Source organism: Dreissena polymorpha, chromosome 1 (genome assembly GCF_020536995.1).
Source record: "Dreissena polymorpha isolate Duluth1 chromosome 1, UMN_Dpol_1.0, whole genome shotgun sequence".
Taxonomy (NCBI): domain Eukaryota; kingdom Metazoa; phylum Mollusca; class Bivalvia; order Myida; family Dreissenidae; genus Dreissena; species Dreissena polymorpha.
This window is the reverse complement of record NC_068355.1, coordinates 167,252,345-167,263,564: the sequence shown is the minus strand read 5'-3', so window position 1 is coordinate 167,263,564 and position 11,220 is coordinate 167,252,345. Positions and strand designations below refer to the sequence as shown.

Here is an 11,220-nt window from a genome sequence, read left to right as displayed (position 1 = left end):
ATGTGCTTTTTTGTTGTTTGAGTACTGATTGACGGAATTTGCATTAGAAAGAGAACTAACAAACTGTTTTAAAGTTATAGTTTCATTACGTCAATAAATACATTTTACCTTTTGAGTTGGATTTTTATGTTTAATGGAGTTTCGGCATTGTAAAACTGTAGTGTTCTTATTATTTTAAATTATTGTACAAAGATATTTGTTTAATAACGATCTAATTTGCCCGTGTATACCGGTAACGCCCTTTATCCACTCATCCGAGTGTTTACCCAATCCGACAAGTGTTTGTCAAGCGTTTACCTAGCATGCAGACAAACAATCGTCCATATTTTAATATTTAACGTTTCAACTGATCTTGATGTGCTGTCCTTTTCAAGTCAGCTTATATGATATTTCGAATAGAGAATTATTCATTTACTTTATGTGATATACCGTATAGATGCAGAGTTTCAATAGCCTTTTTATCGGAGCTGATTTCAATGGTTACATAAGTAAGTCGACAAACAAGTCTTTAACGATTGAACGAAAGTGATTTATTTAAATTCTGATAACAGCGAAGTGGCATCTCTTGTGAATTAGATCCCTTAGTTATTAAAACATATCGATTTGCTGCGGTGCCCGCACAGTAATTAAATTCGCTCTATTCGATTCTGTCACAAATGCATTTGCAGTTTTGTGAATAAGCACTCGACCTTGACGGATTACGATCCAGATGCATTCAATAAGTAAGCCAAGTTTAATCTGATGGAAATGCGTCATTGATTTCTCCATATATGTGCGCTAAATTAATCAATCAATCTATTTTGTTAAAAATAGTTTTAATTCATTTCCGACAAAACTTTTCTGTCAGCCAAGATTGGATATAAAGTATAAACAAATATGCGGTGTTAGCGTTTAGTATATGCAAATAATGTTTACCCGATCATAAAACAACTGGGCAATCGTCTTCAATTGACCGAGTACTTTCTTTATAATCTTTGTCGCAGTCTGAAGTCACAGATTCCATGTCCTCTTCCGTCTCATCATCCTCATGTGGGAATTTCTTCACCACTATAACGCGGCTTATAGCAGCATTATATAATAAATGACCGGACTTGTTATGGCACGCGTCACTCATTCTTCGAGGATGCACCACAAAACTCGAGGTCGCAAAATCACAATATAAACCGTTCTTGAGACGGTAATCTCTCAAATCGGACTCACTTTTGAAGAGTCTAGAATTGTAAATATTTGAAATCTCGCGTTCTTGTGTAATTTCATGAGATTTTAAGCCAATGTCGTCTTTGGCATCCGGTGTGACGTCGACTAAGTCACCATCTTGACTTTCGTCTAATACTACGTCTGTTGTGGTGATTTGGCGATCGTATTTTACCGCTGTACCATTTTCCGAAGTGTTTTTGTGTCCATTTCCCGAGCCGTTTTTATGCAGAAAGTACTTATCATGCAAGAGTATCCGTAATTTGTGCACGGCGAAAAACAATAAATGTATCAAAGGTATTGCAAGAATACACGTGACTAGAACAATCCCACTTTTCCGAGGGTATGTCCAGTCTGTGTAATAACCGAATGGCGAATCTTGTCCATAATATTGGTAAATAGCTGAAAAAACGAAGTAGCAGATGATGAATAAAAATGGCTGGTAAAAGAGAAATATTTTCACCGGCGTCTGAGACACTATGGCAGCATTGGTTATGGTGTAAATTGACGTCAGTATCACTTTGTTGATGGCACTAGGACCGACAACTGAAATCAAAAGAAATGTGTAACATATTTAGTGAAATTTAGCAATTCCAATTCCGAGTCCATCTTACTAGCAAATTAGCAAATTATTGGTCCTGTTGTCGAATATGCTGTTCCCTCGAACCGCGCACACTTTTGTAATCAACATTTAATATTGTGTTATCTGAAGGTTTCAGTGCTGTGCAACCTCAGTTTTTTCAATATTGGGTGAACTTAATGTTTCCCCTTTGTTTCAAAGTTATTTTATTTGTGCCGTGGGGAAAATGTCACCAGTTTAAAGGCCAACATTTTTTAATAAATTGATTTACGGGATTTTTTTTATAAAAATAGAGTCGGGGGTCGAAATAAAAATAAAAATTAAAGAAAAAAAATCACAGAGTCGACAAAAAAATAAAAATTAAAGTTTAAACTTGTCAATTTTATTTTTATTTTTATAAGCCAACTTTTTACGTTACTTTTTAACTATATATCTTATTTATGAAAACAATTAGTCGCTAAAAGCAATAGAAATAGTTTTATTAATGCATTTTTCAAGAACATTTCTTTTTAATCTTAATTCTTGTGGAATGTCTTCATTGTCTGCTATTGAATAAAAAAATGTACATTAAAACATTATTAAAATAAATCACTCAGTGTTTGTTTTTAATCAAATAAAGTGTAATCTGGCACTTTTTTGTTTTATTGTTTAATGTCCTGCTTAATAAACCTTTCTTGAGTAGAAATCAATGTTGAATACTAGTAGCATTCATGAAAAAAAGACTCCAATACAAGACAACTTTAAACTGTCAAATTGAAAAGAACCTAAAATGTCATTGACATAAACGCAACAGTAGAACACTATAATTATTTATGTTTCTGACTAGACTGTTATAATCTGAGGACCGATTAACAGTATAACACCATATTAGTGTTTTTCCAGGAGGGCAAAGGGGCGTGGTGTATTACTTTCAAAACAGGCATTTTAACGCACAGTTTATGCAAAAAAAGGGAAAAACATTCTCTGGATACCTGGTTTTGAGAGAAATATTTAATCACATTAGAGGCAGTTAAGGGAAAAACATTAAAATATAAACAAGCACATTTAATGGTAATCGATGTATTTAACTAACTTTATTTAATAGTAATATATTTATCTTGCTTTGTCTTCCATTAAAGTTCCATGCTGTTTCAGTAAACTGTAGAGCATGACAAACATAATAAAGCAATGTATGCATATGAATCTGATTATAAACAGATCCACTAACATATAAATGAAACCATGTTTGCCGTATCCAATTTTTTAACGATAATCCTGCCAGATGTTTTAACTTTGCGAGTAAACTGAATGCAAACACTCGTTTCCATTACATATATCCACTGAGTAGATTACTAATAAATATGTTGTCAGCATCGAAAACGTTTTTAGCATCGTTTGTTATCACATGTTTTAATTTGCATTTTGCCATTTTTGCCGAAAGACACAATTTATTTGTTCTGTATTGTCCGCCATCGTGTTAAAATGATGTAATCGACAGGTGCGCATCTCTACGTAAAACTGTATAATATGTCCATCTAATACGCGATTCGCATTAAATTCAATATTCTTAATGTTTGACTTGACCATGTAATTTGCGACAATTTCTATTTTGAAATAATGCCGCGGACGCTGTTCATTATTATTGTTGTCAACCCAAACTTTCGAGCACGCCATTTTGCATGCCCAAACAAAGCTTTTACTTTAACATAAATACGATTGGTTTATTCTATTTTAAACAGCAAATGAAATTTTCCGATAGTAAAAATACGAATCCAATAAAACGCTTGCGAATATAAATATTGATTTTTGTCGTCGACAGTTTTATTTTTTCACGCGGGACTCAAACACTGTCTGCGGAATTTATGAAAATAAAACTGCCGATACTTTTATTTTTATTTCATTTTGACATAAAATACGTCGGCGCTCCCGTAAATCAATTTATTAAAAAATGTTGGCCTTATGTACAACTTGTGAGAACCAACCGCGATCGAATCCGAAGCATGCATAAGGCAAATCAGCGCGCAGATAAATATTTTACATAGCGCCATCTTAGTTTTTCCCACCAAATAGTACTAAAGGCTCTTACCATCCTTTATTATCACTGAATGCAGAATAGTGTTCACAACTGACGCGGTATTGTTGATGTTGAATAGCACCCAACATAACTTCAGTGCGATGGTCATCGACGCTTGACTTCCTGCGAATACGACAGAAGGGTTATTTTTTTAAACTTAAGTTGAATGTCCATCTTTATGGTAACTTTGACAATTATAAGAGTCGTTTTTAAATCATTTTGATAGGAAATTAAAGACATTTTCAAATAACGTCATGTCTCATTTGTTTGGTCAAAAATCAACTTAATTACCAATGCATCGTACAACAAACTGTCTGCGTTTTCAACAGTTGCTGCCCTTTGATAATACAGTTTTTAAAGAAATGTTCATTTACTTTATTTTCTTAAGATTTTTCGAAAAAGATTTTTTTCTTATAATATTGACTTCGATAAACAACATTTTATCAAGATAAAACATGCATATTCATAGCATATAAACTTGTTATCAATAATAACATTAAAACAATCATACGTATGATACAAATATAAACTAAACATAACAATGAAGAAGATGATGATGACCATGATAATATTATGTTGTTGTTGATTTTTTAAAAATAAAGTTATAATTATGATTAAATAGAATGAATATTAAAATATAATTACTCACGCATAGCATTGAAACATTCTTCTTTTTTATAATGATGTAACATATCATTCAAATAAAACAAATTGTAAAAAAAACACATTATTTTAACCTGTTTGCGAACATCGCGCGTTAATCAGGCTCATGAATCGAACGGTCACTTCCGCCATTAGGGTTAAACAGGATATGACGTAGGTCCAGTTGAATAAAGGTACTAGCCAGTAACCTCTGACGTCACTTCCGTGGAAGTAGAGTGTGTCCAGTAACAAACAGACGACGAAGTAAATGCACCATAAAATGTTCCAGACAAGGCCAAACCACGGAGTGAAAAACTGAAAATGTATTTTACAAAGTCAGATTTCACTGCACGAATGTCCGCAAATATTATCCATATAATCTTTTTGATATCTCCTTTTTGATCCCGTAAAATTTGACCCAGTGTCAGTAAATACGGATTTGTATAGTACACGGGGTATATGGTTATATGTGCTGGTGATAGGGTACAAATATAGTTGTTCCTGGTTCTTCTGTTGTTAGAGAATGGGTAATGAGATTAATCAATGTTAGTGCAATAATCTCTACGCTCAAATTCAACGCTGCCTATATTTCCTTCCGACCATCGTTAAAACCTATTGTACATATTCCTTTTTCAAGAGGCATTTTAGAAAACGACCGTCTACTTAGCGCAGTAGTTAGTGCACGCGCTTCTTGCCTAGGCGACCGTTTACGAAAGCATGTGCGTTTGGTTGGTGGACACTTTTCTGGACAGCTGGGGTTTCTTCCGGATACTCCGGCCTCCCCCACATCACAACATCACACCAAAATTTTAAAAGTTTTCAGTAAAAAAAATAGCTGAAAAGTGCAGCTTTTATTAAAAATGCGTCCCAGCTTTTATGAGTCAAATCGTAAATTAGGTAGACGTGCTGGGAGTCAAACTGGCTCCTCACATATTGCAGCTTCAGGCGCCGAAGGAATTCATTCACTGGAAATACCTACACAAACCGTTTAATCGGAAGTGTTTTTTACAATGAAACTAAGTAGCATCGGCAATTAATAGAGCGAACGTTAGCCGGGATATTATGTAAATTGAGCATTTAATATACTTCTGAATATGCAATAATAAAATGACGATATCTGTAATCGGCTAAAACTTGCTTATATGTTTAATTGTATAAAAGACAGCTTTGATTTACTCTTGTCGGGCTTTACTTTAGATTATCATTATTTCATATTTTAGCACTGAAGTCTCACACATTAAACCACTAAGCTCTCGTCACGGTTAACCGACTTTTGTGATATCAAATATGATCTCCCAGATGGATTTGCAAACTTCTAAAGATAATATTCAGCGCAATCATTATTGTCAAAGTTAAAAACAAACTATATTTAATGCGACCGATTTCTTTCGATAGCCATGTAATGTTTCAGTGAGGAATGCGTTCATTCAGTAATTGTAATCAGCCTGACACTCGGACAATCACCGGCCTTGCTATGCATGGAGCTTTATTTATTATCAGATGTCTGTATCGTTGCAAAATAACAGGGTCGTATTTCAGGCTCAATCCGTATGGCAGTATGTTCGTAACTCCTCCAGATAATAATTACAATCACATTGTACCAACACAATTTACAACTTATCTTTTTTCCAAGACGAAAAAAACATTGTCTAGAAGTTCCAACGACAATTTAAAGAAACAAATCCGTTTTACTGAATGTTTAAATATTTACGAAGTCTACTAAATTCTTAATTTAACAGCCGTTACAAAGTATACCTTGTTTTCTGTAATAAACACAATATGTATTGGGAGGACGGCTTTTATATTTCATTTTAATTATGAATTTCTTTGTGAGTCAACGATTGATGAAGCTGATTATCGACATAAAGACAACAAAACGACCTAATGAACCCGGATCTTTGTATATGGCATTGTGTTATACTACAATATTGCCTCTCTATTTTACACGCTGTAGTCAAAAATAAGCTTATGAAACATTGTGAAAAAAATCCAATTAAACATGAATATAGGATTGCGACAATGACTGCAATGTTATTCAGTTCAGTTCATTTTACTTGCGAGTAGCATGTCTCTGTTGTAATTATTGAATGTTTGATTAATTGTATGCCCCCTTTCGAATAAGGCAACACGTAGCAGTCCTTTTGTATGTCCGAGCGCAATTTCCTATTACATACATTAATGGATTTTTAAACGAATTTGCTTAAATGCCACCCGTCCCAAGAAGATTTGCCGCGGGTAGCAACCGTCTCCTAACTAAAAAAGTCAAGGTCACTCTAGATGGTAAAAGGTCAAATAAGAATACACAAAACTTAAAAATCCTGTATCATCCATTATTAAGTCACAAATCGTGTATATTGACATAACTTGACACAACAGTAAACCATCATGAGACGACGAATCACGTTTAACTCTTTCAGTGCTGGAACCGAATTTTAAAGGCATTTGCAAACAGTTTGGATCCAGATGAGACGCCACAGAACGTGGCGTCTCATCAGGATCCAAACTGTTTACTATTCTGATAGTATCATTTTTTTTAAATCGAATAAAATGCTAATTTTAGAAATTCAGCAGACGACATTTTAGCAGACGACAAATTTCCCAGCATGCAAAGGGTTAATTACCGCCACGTTCCTCGAAGATCAAGTTCGCACGTAGATGCCAAAAGTAAAATTTGGTCATAAACAGCATGAAATTGTATTTCTCTGCCATTACTGTGCCATAAATTGATGGATTAAACAAAATCGCAAACATGCAATTCATGTAAGACGACGTGTCGCGTGTTATAATCGTCGCGCTACCTCGAAGGTCAAGGTCACACTTTAAAGATCACATTTGAAGACGTAATGAAATAATTACAATAAGTCATGTTAAGTGGTTTTATCATGACATGCAAACATTTAAAATCACGTGTTTTGCATATTCCAGCGTTTCGGCACAAAACATGGTGCACTTTAGTTAAACGTAATAGATTTCGCCTCGGGAAATGTCAATTTGCGATTAGAATAGGCCATCGAACTTTAATCGTTTGTTATTAATAACACAATTTATCTGGATTTTGTTACCGATTGAAGAAAGATCTAACTTCAAACGACCATTACCTGCGATGAGACAAAATCTATTGGTCGGTTATGACTGAGGTCAACATCGGAACATTTCGGGCGCCGGCATTCCACACAGCATCGCATCCTATCGGGTAGAAAACATTGGATCTACACTGGCCCCTCAGATTCGCACGGTATGCATGTTGTCGATCTGTTCAAAAGATGATAAATCATCGAAATCGTCTAAATTTCTGTACAGCGTAATACGGGCCGCATTTAACAACCATTTCGTAGATTCAATAATTAAGATTAGATTTAGAACCAAGAAAATATTTTCAGCGTTTTATATATACTGGCTACAAATATTGCTATGCCATAAAAGTGTGTGCTAAATAAAGAATTGTGTAGCTAACGGGTGAAGTTTCATGTTATATTGAATAGTACTATACTATAAGAACGTATCAATTGGTGAATTTGGGCTCCGTAAGGAGTGTGGATCCCACGCGGGACCTGCCGGTCGTAAGGCAGAAACGGAAGTCATTACAACATTAAACCACTGAGTTAGTATTTTAGTAATGTTTGCTGCTTTTACAAATTATAGTAATCCACTTAAATATGCAATAGTCCACTATCGCCTATCACTAAACTATATAATAAGCTGCTATACAATAATCCGATATCGTTTACAACTGAAATATACAATACTCCGCTATCGTTTACCACTAAAATATACAATAATCCGATAACATATACAATAATCCGCCATCGTTTACCACTATAATATACAAAAAACGCTGACGTTTACCACTAAAATATATAATAATCGCCATCGTTTACCACTAACATATACAATGATCCGCCATCGTTTACCACTTAAAAATATCATAATCCACAAATTGTAAACACAAAATTTTTAATAATCGGCTTTCACTTACCACTTAAATACACGATAAACCGCAATCTTTCAGCATTAGTGTATACAAAAATCCGCCATCGTAACCACTTCAATATATAATAATGCACTGTCGTTTACAATTAAAATATACAATTAACCGCTATCGTTGAACACTTAATATACAATAATATTCCGTCTTTAACCACTTAAATATACAATGAATCGCTATCGTTTACTGCTTACATATAAAGTGTGTAATTAGGCAGGTTACGGTAGGCCTCTGGTCAGTTTCGCTTTCCTCACTGCTTTACTTGGAGTATATATTTATCTGCAAATCAATGGGGTGGAGTACCTTTTGTAACAGCTCTTTCAAGAGTTAAACCAGCACTGTTTTTGGAGTAATCGCCTGTCAGGCCATTTCCTGATGCTAAAGATTGGTTTGCCGTTGCACTGTGTTCATAAACGCCTGTTGTATCTGTTCTCACCGAGAATCGAATCCTTATACTAACATTTTGCATGAGACAATTATCCTTGTTCTTATTTGACCAATGCCGTGAGGTCGTTGCCTGAGCTTTTTTTCCTTTATTGCACTGTTTGTTTTAACTTTGATTGTCCCGAAGTTAAAGGAGTAAACACGTGTTCTTGATGGCACGCACATATAAGATTCTCATTTGTTGCTAAATGATGATCACCACTATTTACGCACGTTACAAGCGTTGGATTTTCTTTGCACGAACATGTGATTCATTTGTTTTGTTTTTATTTAACTCTATCTCCGTTAGTTCTGCTCTGTTGTTGACACAAAGTCTTGGTCTGCGCTCAGAATATTTGAATGAAGCGACGCGAAGCTTTTGTTTGGTTAAACGTCTCGAACGCAGTGACGTCGCGAGTGTAACTTCGCTGTATTATTTGAGATTCTAGAATAAGCTGCATCACGTTGCCACTTAAAGAGAAACTAATTCTTTCGTGAGTTCCTATATCTGTCTTTACTATGAAGTTTGAGAAACATTATTCATTGATCAGAGAGAGGTAGCATATAGTTTTAAACATTTGCAATATAAAATAGCATGAACATATAGTAAATTGTGCAACAAAACTACAAATTTATTTGCGATTACCATTCCAACCAATCAATAAATCATTTTGTCAAATTTGTTTAATTGTGAAATATTCCAAACAGTTTTCAATTATGCACTGTAACATTGACTATTCAAACGTAAACTAGTTAAATCCACTACGAGTCAATCGCTACTTGATTATCCTAAACCGAGTATTGAAAAATCGAGCGGTCGATTAATGTAGGTGCACATGTACTTACATCAACGAACAATGTTTCGTCTTTTAAATATGAGTTTGTCGTTTATACTTTAAAGCTTTGACCGTTTTAAGTATTAAACTGTTAATAGTTATCTAGTTTTTTCCTGTTATTCACGTATGTAGAAATTGAGTAACTTGTTGTTCCGTTTTTATGTGCAATTTAGTTTGATTTAAATCAAAATCTCAATAGATGTATCATTTAAATAATATAATTAATTTGATATATTTCATATCTAATTATTTAGTTTTTGGAAAACAATCACAAATACATTCGTTATAACAGTATTCGTGTAAATAACAGAGTTATTTCACTAGCTCTGAAGTATACTTTGAGAATAATAGCACTTTTTATATTTCATTAAAAAATATTTGTTCCTGATGAACAACTATAATAATAACTCCTTTTTATGACTATCCTAATCAATAATTTGAGAATAACAAGGAGTGATAGACCGATACGATCTTTGTACAATCATTCAAGTCGCATTTGACTAAAGATATGCCGGCTCTTTTAATTTAGAAACGACTTATTGATCTATCGTTTAAAGAATTCACTGGACATCTGCCAAACTTTGGTCTACTTTTGTCATCGGACACCTGATTTCGACAATTGCCAATGCTACAATTGCAGCGACGCGTTGAATCACTCCTACGGTTTCTAAATATTATTATCGACAAAACAAACGTCAGATCTTATTATTGAAGAAGAAAAAACCTACAGAGATATACATTCGATACCGTTGACTATCCGAGTTCGTGAGCTAGAAGACACTCGATGTAAGAGAAACTTTAACGGGTGACTGGACATATAAGATTGGTTTTCATGCCAATTATTGTATTAATTTAACAACGCCATTCGAAGTATCAATGTAGGTAACACGGTCTGTAACACTTGATATTTATACACACCGTTGTTTTATAGGACCAATTCCTCACCACGTTAATTTAAAAACATACTATAACATTAACAAAATCAATGAACCTTAGCTCTAAAGGCATGTCGCACGTACATGTATAAGTTCAAATTTGGTCATTAACCTTTCCGGACTCTATCTTCATAATTTATCAGGAAAGTAATTAGATGTGGATACTGCATGCCATTTAAAACACCCGCGTCTCTAACTCGAAGACCAAGGTCAATTTTTCACGTCAAGTAATGACAAATGTACATATATCTTGTCCGGACTGTTATTTTTTTTTGTAAGGAAATTTCAATATACTTCAACATAACTTGAATCTAATGAGCCCATTATGTTGCGCGCAACGCATGTGTTCCTTACTAAAAATCACGCTAGAGGTCCAAATGGTGCACATTACAGTTGCCTGTGTCCAAAAGGGTGTAGTTGGGTCATCCGGGATTGTGTCACATCTACCTTCTGTAATATCCACGCTTTATCACATATGGCCACTTTATCTTGATTTACAGATAACACTTAGTAAATCAACTTTACCTTCTTCGAGTTCAAGACGACATATTATCGATACATTTATGCTGAAT

At 34.3% G+C, this 11,220-nt stretch overlaps 1 protein-coding gene across 2 annotated transcripts; it reads right to left on the bottom strand.

Annotated features, from left to right (window-relative positions):
* Positions 1–507: 507 nt before the first annotated feature.
* Positions 508–9,668, bottom strand: LOC127859997 (uncharacterized). Of its 2 annotated transcripts, none has more exons than XM_052397679.1 (5): positions 8,649–9,668; positions 7,568–7,721; positions 4,565–4,784; positions 3,840–3,950; positions 508–1,740 (listed from the first exon to the last, which is right to left on the bottom strand). In XM_052397679.1, the coding sequence occupies exons 2-5, from the start codon at positions 7,652–7,654 to the stop codon at positions 920–922; spliced, it is 1,239 nt and encodes a 412-aa protein (XP_052253639.1). In that variant the 5' UTR covers positions 7,655–7,721; positions 8,649–9,668; the 3' UTR covers positions 508–919. The 2 variants fall into 2 exon arrangements, with proteins under 2 accessions (XP_052253639.1, XP_052253648.1); XM_052397688.1 differs by having other exon boundaries at positions 8,758–9,668.
* Positions 9,669–11,220: the final 1,552 nt, after the last annotated feature.